This window comes from Populus alba, chromosome 8 (genome assembly GCF_005239225.2).
Source record: "Populus alba chromosome 8, ASM523922v2, whole genome shotgun sequence".
NCBI classification, from domain to species: domain Eukaryota; kingdom Viridiplantae; phylum Streptophyta; class Magnoliopsida; order Malpighiales; family Salicaceae; genus Populus; species Populus alba.
Window position 1 is genome coordinate 17,480,665 of NC_133291.1, and position 15,316 is coordinate 17,495,980.

Genomic DNA, 15,316 nt, shown 5'->3' on the forward strand with positions numbered 1-15,316 from the left:
GAGAGGAGGGTGACCTTTCCTCTTCCCTAAATGTACGGCCAACATCATTAAACTGTATTATTCTCTCTCTTTCCCAAAGCAAAACCAGCCAGCTGCATGCAATAGACCCTTTCCCTCTTCCCAAAGAGAAGACCATAAACCCAGTCGAATGCATCCTTCTTGAACCCTATAATGAAAAAAAGAGTTAAAGAGTACTAAAAAATGGTTGAAACCATGACAAGAGAGGGTGTGTAACAAGTTGGCTAGTGCAACTATAGAAGGAAGGAGGGATAAACCAAAACTAGAGAGGAAAAAGAAGCAGAAAATCGTGGGTAGAGGGGGGAGAAAAACAAGAAGAGAGGGAGGGTGACCTTTCCTCTTCCCTAAATGGGCAGCCAACAGCCATAGACTGCAACAATCTCACTTTTGACAAAGAAAAACCAGCTAACTGCATGCAGCAGACCTTATCCCTTTTTCCCAAAGAGAAGACCCCCAACTTAGTTGCATGCATCCCTCTTAAACCCTAGAGAGGAAAGGAGAGTTAAATAGTATGAAACAATGGTTGAAACCATGACAAGAAAGGGAATGTAATAGGTCGACTAGTGCAGCTAGAGAAGGAAGGAAGGAAAAACCAAAACCAAAGAGGAAGAAGAAATAGAAAACCATGCGTCTTGACGATTTTAGCGTCACTTGTAGAAATCTGTTGCGTTAATGATTTTTGGGTCAGCAGTTACTCAGTTTTTGTCAATGATTTTTAAGTCAACAGTAGATTGTGCGCACTGATGATTGCAATCTACTGTTGACTTCAGCGTCAACGGTAGAAATGTGTCCTTGCAATTGTTCTTGTTGGATTCATGTAGTCTCTAAGTGTTCTAACTCGATTATTCTCATTATTATCATTATTAGAGAGGAAAAAGAAGCAGAAAATCGTGGGTAGAGGGGGGAGAAAAAAAAGGAGAGAGGGAGGGTGACCTTTCCTCTTCCCTAAATGGGCGGCCAACAGCCATAGACTGCAACAATCTCACTTTTGACAAAGAAAAACCAGCTAACTGCATGCAGCAGACCTTATCCCTTTTTCCCAAAGAGAAGACCCCCAACTTAGTTGCATGCATCCCTCTTAAACCCTAGAGAGGAAAGGAGAGTTAAATAGTATGAAACAATGGTTGAAACCATGACAAGAAAGGGAATGTAATAGGTCGACTAGTGCAGCTAGAGAAGGAAGGAAGGAAAAACCAAAACCAAAGAGGAAGAAGAAATAGAAAACCATGCGTCTTGACGATTTTAGCGTCACTTGTAGAAATCTGTTGCGTTAATGATTTTTGGGTTAGCAGTGACTCAGTTTTTGTCAATGATTTTTAAGTCAACAGTAGATTGTGCGCACTGATGATTGCAATCTACTGTTGACTTCAGCGTCAACGGTAGAAATGTGTCCTTGCAATTGTTCTTGTTGGATTCATGTAGTCTCTAAGTGTTCTAACTCGATTATTCTCATTATTATCATTATTAGAGAGGAAAAAGAAGCAGAAAATCATGGGTAGAGGGGGGAGAAAAACAAGGAGAGAGGGAGGGTGACCTTTCCTCTTCCCTAAATGGGCGGCCAACAGCCATAGACTGCAACAATCTCACTTTTGACAAAGAAAAACCAGCTAACTGCATGCAGCAGACCTTATCCCTTTTTCCCAAAGAGAAGACCCCCAACTTAGTTGCATGCATCCCTCTTAAACCCTAGAGAGGAAATGAGAGTTAAATAGTATGAAACAATGGTTGAAACCATGACAAGAAAGGGAATGTAATAGGTCGACTAGTGCAGCTAGAGAAGGAAGGAAGGAAAAACCAAAACCAAAGAGGAAGAAGAAATAGAAAACCATGCGTCTTGACGATTTTAGCGTCACTTGTAGAAATCTGTTGCGTTAATGATTTTTGGGTTAGCAGTTACTCAATTTTTGTCAATGATTTTTAAGTCAACAGTAGATTGTGCGCACTGATGATTGCAATCTACTGTTGACTTCAGCGTCAACGGTAGAAATGTGTCCTTGCAATTGTTCTTGTTGGATTCATGTAGTCTCTAAGTGTTCTAACTCGATTATTCTCATTATTATCATTATAAAGGGACTGATATTCTCTTCAGCCATGTTTTCTAAAGAAGATAAGGATACCCTACAAAGTCTATCATTTAATGTACATGACCAAACTCTCATGCACGTGTAGGAAGAGAATAAAAAGAAGAAAAGAAAAAGAAAAACAAAAGGAGACAAAACACAAGAAATAAAAGTTAGATAAAAAAAACTAAAAGGAGAAAAATATAACAAAATTTATAATTTGTACAGAAATTTACCTCCCCGACAACGATGCCAAAAACTTGACACGACACAAGATTGATGTCTTCTCCCAAGTGCAGGAGTGTTGAAGTAATAAATAACTCGGCAAGACCGGGGTCGAACCACAGGGAGGTTAACTATATAAATTATAAATGATGATGATGATGATAAGGACTTGGAGATGTAATATTAATATGAAGATTAAAAAAGGATAAAATAATTGTCAAGGTTAGAGGATCCACTAATAGTATTAGAAATAAGTATAGTATAAACTCTTTTTATTAATTAACTGTAAACCATACACAAAAGAGGTTCCAATCGGATGATTTATCCTTAATAGTTAATTATAAATTGTTAACATGATCATATTAATTATCTTATTTAAGTAACACAAAGCTTTTAAATATTGTCAGGAATTCATGATGCGAACTTATGTTAACAACAAATCAAGTTCCTTTCATAGCATAGGTGTAGGTTATACCATACAGTTAGCTATGAAAGTGCCAAGCATTTGTTATACCAAGTGTTATACAATACAATTCTAGATTAACCATTTAACAAACAAGGTATTAAGAATTAATAAGATAAAAAGATAAGACATGTTAATAACAAACTTTCTTGGATATAAACATTGAAGTCTGTGTTGAGTTTATATTATACCTATTCTAACACCATTAGTGAAACCTTTTCACATTGACATAATAAACTTAGCTAAACATAATGAAGAAGAGAAACGTAAATAAACAACATAAAAACATAAGTATAGTAAAGGAAATGAAAAGCATAAACAAGAGATTAAGGAAAATATAACATGAAATAAAACTTAAACATCACAAAAATATAAAGAAAGAAATAAAGAGCATGATCTTGATATGAACAACCAAAATGCTTAAATGCATGGCAAATGCCTTTTTAATAGGCCAAAAATTGAAACTATTGATTTGCTGACTAATTGTTAAGTGGGTGGCCACATCTTGATTTGGTGACAATCCTTATCTTCTTGTCTGAACAAAACATCATTGATAATATCAGAATTGGAACCACCTATACTTATGAAAGTTCTAGGAAATTGTCTTATCTTACCAGGAAAAACAATTAAGGTCATTTGGACTTCTATAACTTGAGATATGGGCATAACACTGAACAGTGTCTAGGCTGTAGGACAGAATCAGACTTCTCCGTTGTTGCTATAATTTAGACTTGAAAATGACATTTTTAAATCTTGGACTCCACATGAAATTTTTAGGCCTATATCTTAGCTTTCCATACATATAAAGAAAACCTAAATCTGAGATCTACAACTCTAGATATGACCCAATTACTAAATAGTATTCTAGTTTGGACTGAACCAGCATCTCTTTTCTAACTTTGACCCTCTCTTTGTCCTTTCAATTTCAGTACTTAAAACTCATCAATCAATCCTTTTATTTATGTGATACACCTGCATTTAAGATGAACATTTACCATAAATTAAAGGTATCTTATATTATTAGATATGTTATTATAAAACATGCTTTAGTTAAGGAGTTACTGATACTTCAAGTGCAAAATGATGATATAAAATCTTGATAAAAATGCACTTTTAAGTACTAATCCACTACTGATGACACAATTCAGCAGTGAAGACTGGTTTGCCACTAACACCATAATTGGGCAGCAAAAACTGATTTATTATTGACAACACAATCTGGCAGCGAAAACTTATTCGCTGCAAACACCACAATTTGGCAGCTAAAACTGATTCGATGCAGACAACACCATTCGGCAACTAAAACTGATTCACTGCTGACAACACAATTTGAAAGCAAAAACTAATTTGATATTGACTGCTGACAACACATGCATTTCGTTTTTAACATACATTTTGTTCTGAGCATCCAACAGAATTATACAATTTCAACATAAACATCTACATGCATTTTAGTTCTAGCATAAAATTTGTTCTTAGAATCCAGCAGAATCATATAATTTTTAAGCATAAACATCTACATGCATTTCAGTTCTAGGATACATTTTGTTCTTAGCATCCAACAAAACCCTACAATTTCATAATGAACATCTACATGCATTTCAATTCTAGTATACAATTTTTTTTTAGAATCCAGCAGAATCATACAATTTTTAAGCATGAACATATACATGCATTTCAGTTCCAACATACATTTTATTATTAAAATCCAACAGAATCATATAATTTTCAAGTATGAACATCTACATGCATTTCGGTTCCAGCATGCAATCTAACCAGCCCTTTAGTTATGGCCGACCCTTTACCAGGTTTTTTCCATTCAATCTATTCATTTTTTTTATGTTAATTGTTCTGGAAATTTGGTCCCCATTCATCCTTGTTTTCTTGTCCTTTTAGTTAGTTTTAGTTTCCTTCACAATTAGCTAGAAGTTCTAAATTATTTTCTTAGGGTATTCTCTCTCTTTTTCGGTTCTATGTTCCAAAGAATAGGAGGAGAAAAGATGTGGTTCATACCTTACTCTTTTTAGTAGTTCTAGGAAGGGATTTAACAAGTTTTTCTCCCTCTTATACCCACGGTTTTCTACTTCTTTTTCCTCTTCAGTTTTGGTTTTTCCTTCCTTCCTTCTATAGCTACACCAGTCGGCTTGTTACATACCCTCTCTTGTCATGGTTTCAACCATTGTTTTAGTACTCTTTAACTCTCTTTTCCATTATAGGGTTCAAAAGGGATACAATCAACTGGGTTGGGGGTCTTCTTTTTGGGAAGAGGGAAAAGGTCTTTTGCATGCAGCTAGCTGGTTTTGCTTTGGGAAAGAGAGAGATTGCTGCAATTTAGGGCTGTTGCCCGTCCATTTAGGGAAGAGAAAATGTCATCATCCCTCTCTCCTTGCATTTATACCCCTTCTTAAATGAAAGAAGGGTGTTTGGGTGTTGGATATGTTGGGTTCCTATCCTTTTTTTAAGTTATTCTACACTGGTTTTTATTGCATTTCTCCCATAGGATAGGTTGGTCTAACACTAATTTTTATTGGGTTTTACAATGTTGTTGCCGATTCAAAATTTAATAGCAAAAACTATGTCGCTGCCAATTCAGAAATTGATAGTGATGGTGGAGTCATTTCTGGCTTTTCCTTCTTTTTTGGGTGTTTACACTGAATGTTTGTTTAAGCATTACAAAGGATCTATTATTATGTATACTAAATGTTAAGCTATTACGGAATGTCTGAACGAGTATTACGAATGGTGTACTATTATGTTATAATGAATGTCAAATTGTATAAATCATTTGAATTAGCATTACAAAGGATACATTATCATGTAATAGTGATTTCATAAATCACCTATGAAATGTTTGATTGGTTAATGATTAGCTTTGATTAATGGCATTCTAGAAGGATGATCGGGTCACGTTTTATGATTAGCTATGGCTAATGGCATCCAAGAGGGATGACCGAGTTGTGATTAATGATTAGCTTTGGCTAATAACATCCTAAGTGGATAACTGGGTTGTGGTTGATGATTAGTTTCGGCTAATGGCATCCTAAGTGAATGATAGAGATAAGTAAATGATTAACTTCAACTAATGACATTCTAAGTGGATGACCAAGATGAGTAAATGATTAGCTTCGGCTAATAGCATCCTAAGGGGATGATCGAGATGAATAAATGATTGTCTTCGGCTATTGGCGTCCTAAGAGGATAGTCGGATTTGGGAGTTCTAAGTTAGTTTCAAGAATTGATGCGTTTATGTGTATTATGTTTTTTTTATATATACCAAGTATATGAAAGAACTGCAATTGTTATACTTTAAATAGAGAATACCATTAGTTCAGTTAACGGTATTCAAGATGGATGACCGGGTTTGAGTATTGTAATTAGCCTTAGTAATTGATGAATTATTAAGGGTGGTATTCATGTAAGTAAGGAGAAATGAAAGAATCATGCTCTTTTGGTCCATGAATGAAATGTAACATTAATATTGCTTTATTATGTTTTTAAATGGCTTATAATGCTTGAAATTACCTTGTGTTGTAACAGGGACATTATACCAACATGGTGCGTAAGAAAATCCATTTCACGGCTCAAACATTTTGACAAGAACTATATATTATGGGTGATATAAATTTTGTATTAACATATGTATTAATTGCTCAATTAGTCATCTAACCCCTTTTGTAAAGACTTGTAATGAAAAATTTAAATGGAACATGGATTTGTATATGTGGATATGTAGATATGATGTGTATGAATATATGTATGTGGTATTCTTCTTATGAGAATGTTATGTTGTGAAATTGCATGGGGTCATCATAAATAAAAGTATTAGTTGTGTAACTTATCATTTGACACTCTTGTATGAACTCTTGATGATAACGATACTAGAACAAGAATGTGAATTTATGAGTATGTCAATATGATATAATGTAAACCTACGAGTATGAAAATATAATATCATGGACATGTGTATTGAGAATCTGTTTTATGAAAATATTGATTTATGTTATCGTACATGGATTGTGCCTTATTAATGAATGGAATGCAATTATTAATGAATGGAATGCAATTATAATTTTGCAGAATGATATGGTGAAAAACATCTAGAACCTAATGACTTATAGAAAAAGAATTCCATTAATTTTGGCTTTGAAAAAGTCAGGCTGTTATATATAATATCAATAAATATGTAGATAAATCAGTTTTGTATCCTTCTTAACCTAAGTAGTTAAGCTCAAAGAGATGTCTTAATACCTAATACCCTAAAGTCAACTCGCCTAAGAGTTGTTGGTCCAAAGCTTGTCATATAGATCGAGGAGAAAGCTTAAGGGAATCAAACATTGCACTATCTACATTTAAGTATTTGCAACCCAAGTTACTAAGCTCGTAGGGGTGTCTCAACTCCTGATGCCTTAAAGGCCAAGTTGTTTGGGAGTTATTAGCCTAAAGCTCGTTACATGGGTTAAAGATGCATTTGTATTGTTTTTTAAGTTAAGATATTAAAAAATAATAAGAAAAGAATATATATATATATATATATATATATATATATATATATATATATATTAACCAAAGGAAGTTAACCTTAGAAAAATATTAGAACATATTTTGTTTTCTTCCAAGCAAAGCCCTATAACTATGTGTTAATATATTGAGTACGAAAAGGTTTATCAATAACCTGATTAAGAGACATATGATAGAAATATAAATCTAATATGAGTTTGTTTAGTTGGATTGATCAATGGAAGTAAAATAATGAATGTCTTGGTTTTAGATTCTATAATTGTTTTTCTATTTTAATGTTTCAATTACTAGGAACTAGTAATAAGCAAGTTGGTGGGTGTGATAAGTACTTAAAAGTGTATTTTATTAAGGTTTTATATCAACATATTACATTTAAAGTATCATTATATTTCCTGACTTAAGCATGTTTTATAATAACAATTCTGATAATATAAGATATCTTTAATTTATGGTATATGTTTTGTTTTAAATGTAGGTTTGTAAAGTAGGCATATCTCACAATTTAGAGGACTAATTCATGTGTCTAATTATTGAAAATGAGGTTTATGTGAAGAGACAAAGCAAGGGCTAGGATTAGAGAAGAAATCCTAGTTGGATTGGTTTTATTCAAACTTGAACATCATTTGGTTTTTAGGTTATAATTGGATCTACCAACCTCAAATTTAGGTATGGTTTAGCTTGATGGAAAGTTAAGATATAGGCATAAAACATTCATGAAGAGCCCAAGACTTAATATTGTTGTTTTTAAGTTCAAATCTTAGAAACATAAGAGAAGTCTGAATCTATCTTGCAATCCAAATATTATTTGGTGTTCAAATCAGCCCCTGCTTTCTGGAAAGATGAGACAATTATCTATAACTTTCATTAAGACTATTTATTCAAATTATGATGATATAATTGATGTTTTGTCTAGACACCAAATCCATAGTTAGCCACCATATCAATAGTTGTAAATTTTTTCCTACAGAAAAAGGCATTTGCCATATATTTAAACATCTTGGTTTTCATATCAAGATTCATGTTTTTGTTTTTTTTTTTTCATTTTTGTAATATTCAATGTTTTTTTAAAACATTATTTTGGAACTTAAAATATAGGTTGCCCATCTTGACTTGAGGTTCCATATAAATTGCTTTGGTGATTATAATTTTTCAAAGTGTTTGATGTTAACCATTTCTCAACGATTACTGGCTTTTTCATAGGATTTGTTACTTTTGAAGTTTGGTACGTGGACCATTTCTCAACAATTATGGCTTTTAGGAACCATTACTAAATTATTGTAGTGCTTGATGAGCTATATCTCAATGGTCTTGGAGCTTGAAGAACTATTTCTCAGCGATTGTGGAGCTCAAAGAACTATTTTTCAGCAGTTATAGAGCTTAAAGAATGGTTTCTCAATGGTTGTGGTGCTTAATGAATTATTTCTTAATGGTTGTTGTGTTTGACAAACCATTTGTCAACGTTCGTGGTGCTCGATGAACCATTTCTTAACGGTTATGGAACTTGATGAACTGTTTCTCAACTAGTGTTATGTTTGATGAACCATTTCCCAATGGTTGTGTTACTTATGAGAATTCATAACCTTTAGGCTTTTGTATAAGTAATGATGAGTTTTCAACTACAACAATGCTAAGCTCCATGTTGTGTACTTGAGTAGCCAATTCTTCGACTTAGGTTTGATGCCTTGTAAAATGCAGTGTAGTCCCCAATACATCCTTTAAATGCACATATCTAAAGTAAAAGCTTTGATAAGTCAATTCTTATAATTGAGGCTAATGTTTCTCCACCGATGAATATAGTCAATTACAGGCTCTTCTGCTCATTAACACATATTGGTGAGCTTAATCATGTTGACCACACAACAAGTGCTCTAGAAGCGGTTAAGCAACTCATGTTCTAATTGCTCCTAACTATCCTTAATAAGTCAATCCTTTAGGTGTATAGCTTCATATAAAAATACAAAGGTTAAACTGAACTTTCTACTTGTTCCATAATAGCCTCCTTGATAAGCTTTTTCAGTTGATTCGTGGTGAAGATCTAATACCACAGATATGCCTTATAGCTCCGGTGTATAGCTTCGTTTAAAAATATGAAGGTTAAACTGAACTTTCTACTTGGTCCATAATAGCCTCATTGATAAGCTCTTTCACTTGATTAGTGGTGAAGATCTAATACCACAAATATTCCTTATAGCTCCAATTGTAGAATTCTTAACAACATCCAAGTGATCTTTTTAGAAAACTTTAATAACCAAAGTTTGGCCTCCCTCATTTATGCTCTCAAGCTTGTTCAGTAATTTCACTATCTCTTGATTGTTTATCTTGAGTGAAGTTGAAAGCCCCTCAACAAGTGTTGCCAAGTTAGCCACTTGCTATGCCAAAGATATAGTCTTAGTTGTCATTACTAATATGGTAACAAAACTTGAAGCCTTTCTTGGAGATGTTAGTTATCATGGAAAAGTCTCCACAAGTTAGTTATCAAAGTAGTCACCTTGAGGTTTGATGAAAAGCCACATGCCCCACTTGAATTTATAGGTGGAGTTACTTATAATTTCAGCCTTTGAGTAGCGAGCTCTCTTTCCTTTTGTGTATTCACTGTCCCTATTAGGTTGAGAAACAGTTGTACTTTCTCATACAACTCGATGATGGATTGTTTTTTAGAGATTTGGTTGGAGAATCTTTAACAAATTATCAATGACTTTAATTAATAGTCTTGTTGTCTTTGGAAGCAACAATTGTGGTCATGTTCTTCCTGGCTTCCATTGAGAGGTAGAGATGTTGGAAATTCTTTCTTGAAGGGAAGTGATGAGAGGTAGAGATTTTCCTAGTAGAGTCACCAAAAATTTATAAACACAATTTTGAGAACTTGAAATTAAACAAGCACACATGTACACATATTAAATTTTATTAAAATATATGAATGGGTATAATCTCTATTTTAAAATAAAATGAATAAATAATCATTTTATTCTTCCATTGAATTTGATTTATGATGACTTGATTTATTTGTGAAACCAAGTCTAGATTTGTGCTTTACTAGAACACAAATTTAGTCATGTATTGTAGAGTGAGATTTAGTAATTTGATACTTTGAAGAATACCTTTGAGTTATCTTTAAAGTGTTGTTGAAGAACTTTTATAGGACATTTAAACTTAATCTAGTAGAGTTTCGTTCCTAATAAATTTCAAGCATAGATAAAGGAGGCTCAAAAGCTTTTAAAAGAGTTTCTTTACTTGAATAGATTGTCTTGAAGAAGATTTTTATTGAAAAACTCTTATGAAGCGTTTAAGTTTGATCTAAAAGAGTTTCGTTCTTTGCAGACCTCAAACATAGATGAAGAAGGTTTAAGAATTTTTTAGAGAACTTCCCTACTTGAAGAAGAGTTTGTTTTTAATAAAATTTTATATCTCTTATAAAATCTTTGAATGTACGAAGTTGACTTCAAAGATATCTAACATGTGCTGTCATGATTGGATGGCTTTTTTTTTTTTTTTTTTTAACACACATACTTCTAACATATAGATGCTATAGGAATTAGAATAGAGTGACGTTTTAACAAAAAAAAAAAAAAAAAAAGGAAGCAGAAGAAGAAAAAGAAAGAAAGTAAAATTCAAAATCTTGGAAAAATTTTAAAAAATTATTATCAAATTGAATCTAAACAGTTGGATACAGTTCCTTTTTGCAATGAATTAGAGTTGATTTTGATTTCAGCCATTGAGAAATAAAAATTTAAAATGAAACTAAAATAATCAATTTCCAAACTGAAGAGACTAAATACGTCTAGAAGAAACTATATTTATCCTTTTCAAAACTGAATAGAATGGCTATTTTTCTTTCTTGGTGGCTTGACCGCCGACTTAAAACTATTATTAATACAGGTAGACGAATATTATTATTTATAATTTCTTGTCCACCAATTTCTTACGAGTACTGAAGGATTTTGGAGTGCGAAATAAATTCTTTGTTTATCCAGTTTTGTTTGCTGCATGTGAAAAGTCTGCTAAGGAAGCGTCATTCGATGGAATTATTTAGTTCTGACAGATTTACAATATCATTGTGAGATCAATGTATATCCCTTAATCTCAATATTTTGCATATTATTTCTATTGTCATTTGCAATCACGGTCCTCGTAATTCGTGCTAAATTAATCTAGTTAAGATTATTTTTCGTACAATGATGTTTAGTTATAGTCAACTTGAGAATTTTATAATATCTCTAGTTTCAAAGCTGCTTATATTGACCAGAACAATAATTCTACAAAAATGAGAACGGTAAGGGGGCAGGGACTTGTAAACAGTCTTTGATCCAGATGAGACGTTCATACACACTTATCCTATAAATACCTCCTCCAATTCTCACATTTCTTCACCCCAGAACCGTCCTTCATAGCTTCAAATCCCCCCTCTAATTTCTCTCTTCTGTGATCTCTGTAACTAATATTTGGTTATCATGGGTCTCATCACTTTTGAAAATGAATTTTCTGTCGCTGTCCCTCCTGCCAAGCTCTTCAAGGTCTACTGCCTCGAGACTGATACTCTCATACCTAAAATCCTACCACAATCAATTAAAAGCTCTGAGATAATTGAAGGAAATGGAGGGCCAGGAACAATAAGGAAGGTCACTTTTGTTGAAGGCAAGTCATTAATTCTATCATCTCTTAGCTACTTGCTGTAACTAATATATATATATAGTGTATCGCTAGCTAACAACGCTGTAGATTTCACTTGCAGGCAAAGGGCTCACCTACGTGAAGCAGAAGATTGAAACAATCGATGAAGAGAATTTCGCATACAGCTTCAGTTTGATTGAATCTAACGTTTGGATGGAGGGAGTTGAGAAAGTCATTTTCGAACATACGTTTGTGCCCACTCCTGAGGGAGGATCCATCTGCAAAAGAACAAGCAAGTACTATATAAAGGATGGTGCTGAGATCAAGGAGGATCAAATCAAGAAGGATGGCAAGAAGACCGAAGGGCTGTTCAAGGCTGTCGAAGCTTACTTCTTGGCAAATCCTGATGCCTGAACATGAAAATTCCTGTACTTTGTAATAATTAAAGGCTGCAGAAAAACAAGCAAGTACTATATAAGTATGTCAAGATGGTTTCTTAAGTCTTTCCTTGTACTTCAGTTGAAGGTGTTGGATTCTGCTTTGTAATAATTATCTCCTTGCGGGGGTTCTGATCATTTGATCACTAGTGTTGGGTACTGTATTAAAGAGAAAACGTTTTTTTTAATAATAAAATATTCTGCTTTTGGTTTCTCTTATGGAAGTTTAGAACGAAGAAAACTGTTTCGAAGGCAACTCTCTTGTCGCACATCGTTTACCAAGATACCAACATTATTCAGATTCGAATCTGTTACCGTGAGTTGAGAATAATGGAATGTGTTGGGTTGTGCCTTAGCCAACCTTCCTATTTATATAGAGGCAATAGAACACTGCAGTAACTGTAATGATTACAACATCCTATATTAGAATCCTATTATGATAGATACATGAGTAATTGTAATGATTACAACATCCTATGTTAGAATCCTATTCTATAATATGCCCCCTCAAGCTGAGGGTGGGGGATCAACCCAAAGCTTGAATCGAAAAGCAGTAAAGGATGCAAAGGAAGCGGTTTAGTGAAGACATCGGCAAGTTGATCCCGAGAGGGAACAAAAACAAATCTGAATTTCTTTCTTGGCAACACGGTCACGGACAAAGTGATAATCCACTTCAACATGCTTAGCACGAGCATGGAAGATAGGATTTGTTGAGAGATAGGTAGCACCAAGATTATCACACCAAATGGTAGGGGCAGAGACTGAGGGAACCTGCAAATCTGTTAACAAGTATTGAAGCCAAATGACTTCAGTGGTACCATCAGCAAGGGCTTTATACTCAGCCTCAGTAGAGGAGCGAGCAACAGTGTGTTGCTTGCCGGATTTCCAAGAAATCGGCGTTTGACCAAAAAAGACAAGATAGCCGCCCGTAGACTTGAGATCATCAATACTACCAGCCCAATCTGCATTTGTAAAGCCATGTAGAGCAAAAGAGGAGCCTCGAGTGATATGGAAACCATAAGATGTCGTACCTTTAAGATAGCGTAAAATACGTTTGACAGTGGCCCAATGAGAATCTGTAGGAGCATGCATAAATTGATAGACTCTGTTAACAGCAAAGCATATATCTGGATGGGTGAAGGTAAGATATTGAAGAGCACCCACGATTTGATGAAATCGTGTAGGATCAGAGAATGAATGATCCGGTAATAAAATGACTTTTGAAGGGGAGACTGGAGTATCAACTGGTTTGCAAGAAGTCATACCAGCTCGGGTGAGGATGTCAAGAATATATTTATGTTGACGCAGCATTAAAACCATACTGGTAGACTGAACTTCAATACCCAGAAAGTAGTGAACATCACCTAAGTCACGAAGCTTGAACTCAGAGTTGAGTAACTGTATAAGGTGATGGAGCATAGTAAAGTTGCTACCCGTGAGTAGAATATCATCAACATACACCAGGAGATAAAAGATATTAGTACCATTAGATAAGATAAACAAGGAGGTGTCAACCTTGGAAGCTTGGAAACCGATGGAGAGCAAAAAATCACTTAGACGAGTGTACCATGCTCTCGGTGCCTGTTTCAAACCATATAATGATTTGTGCAATCTGCACACATGAGATTGAAGAGAAGAGTCAACGAAACCTGGAGGTTGTTTCATGTAGACCTCTTCAGTAAGAACACCATTGAGGAAGGCATTATGAATATCAAGCTGATGAATCTTCCAATTTCGCGAAACCGCGATAGAGAAAACCAATCGGAAAGTGGCCTGCTTAATAACTGGACTGAAGGTTTCAGAATAATCAATACCTTCCTGCTGGGTAAAACCTCTAGCAACAAGGCATGCTTTATAGCGCTCAATACTACCATCAACACGACGTTTGATCCGATATACCCATCTACTGCCAACAACGTTCATCGAAGGATGAAATGGAACCAAAGATCAAGTGTAATTTTCGCATAAAGCGGCGATCTCATCACACATAGCTTTATGCCAAACTGCATACTGGTCAGCATCAGAGAATGCAAAAGGCTTAGAAGAGGGAGAATACAGTACCCGTGTGTAGGTAGAAGTAGCGGCAGCGAAAGCAACCAGATTAGTTGTCCTTGGCTACCACGGTCTAAGAGTCATAAGATGTCTGCTGTGTGCTGGTGGAGACGCAGGGAAAGATGGTTTTAGCGAGGAGACCTATGGCAGCTGATAAGAAGACAAATCAACCATAAGTTGTAGACCAGCAGGAGAGGATGATAAAGAAGCAACCTCAAGCACAGAACTGTCAGTAGAGGAGGGGCTGGAGGTAGAGATTGAAGCTGCAGGAGTGCTGGCCAGAGAGGGCGAAGCAGAGGAGGGACTAGAAAGTGCCCCAAGACCATGAGGAGAGGAGACCAATTGACGATCTAAACCTGCATCATAAGGGTTAGATAAACAAGCATGGGATGATGGCTAAGGGATGGGTGGAGGCTGTGGTCGGGTGGCTGTTTAGAGTGGCAAAGCGGAGTGTTGTGGGCTGTTTGGGTGGCTAGTGAAAGCGGGTAGCGGTGGGTGGTTTAGCAAATTTGGGAGGGTGACAGTAGCAGGTGGGGTGGGGGTTGTGGTGGAGACCTTTGCAATCTGTTCAGAATTATCAAATGGAAACACATGTTCATGGAAGCGGACATGACGTGAAATATAAATACAGTGAGATGCAATGTCAAGACATCGATAACCAAGATGCGAGGAACTGTATCCAAAAAACACACATGGAGATGAACGAAAATCCAATTTATGATTATTATATGAACGCAGAAAAGGAAAACAAAGACACCCAAAGGTATGCAAAAAATGATAATCAGGAGACCGTTGAAATAAACAATCAAACGGAGAGTGATGGGCAAGAATAGGAGTAGGCATGCGATTTATAAGATAAATAGAGGTTTCAAAAGCATAATTCCAGAATCGAAAAGATGCTTTACATTGCCCTAAAAGAGTAACACCTGTTTCTA

General features: G+C 35.0%; 1 protein-coding gene across 1 annotated transcript; it reads left to right on the top strand.

Annotated features, from left to right (window-relative positions):
- The first annotated feature begins 11,631 nt into the window (after positions 1-11,631).
- LOC118042365 (major allergen Pru ar 1) lies at positions 11,632-12,543 on the top strand. Its single transcript, XM_035050014.2, has 2 exons — positions 11,632-11,916; positions 12,014-12,543. The coding sequence occupies exons 1-2, from the start codon at positions 11,733-11,735 to the stop codon at positions 12,304-12,306; spliced, it is 477 nt and encodes a 158-aa protein (XP_034905905.1). The 5' UTR covers positions 11,632-11,732; the 3' UTR covers positions 12,307-12,543.
- Positions 12,544-15,316: the final 2,773 nt, after the last annotated feature.

Excerpts from the sequence above, each read along its gene's own strand:
- LOC118042365 (XM_035050014.2), top strand. The coding sequence starts at position 11,733 with ATGGGTCTCATCACTTTTGAAAATGAATTTTCTGTCGCTGTCCCTCCT. Across the intron at positions 11,917-12,013 it reads GAAGGTCACTTTTGTTGAAG|GCAAAGGGCTCACCTACGTG; the intron begins GCAAGTCATTAA and ends TTTCACTTGCAG.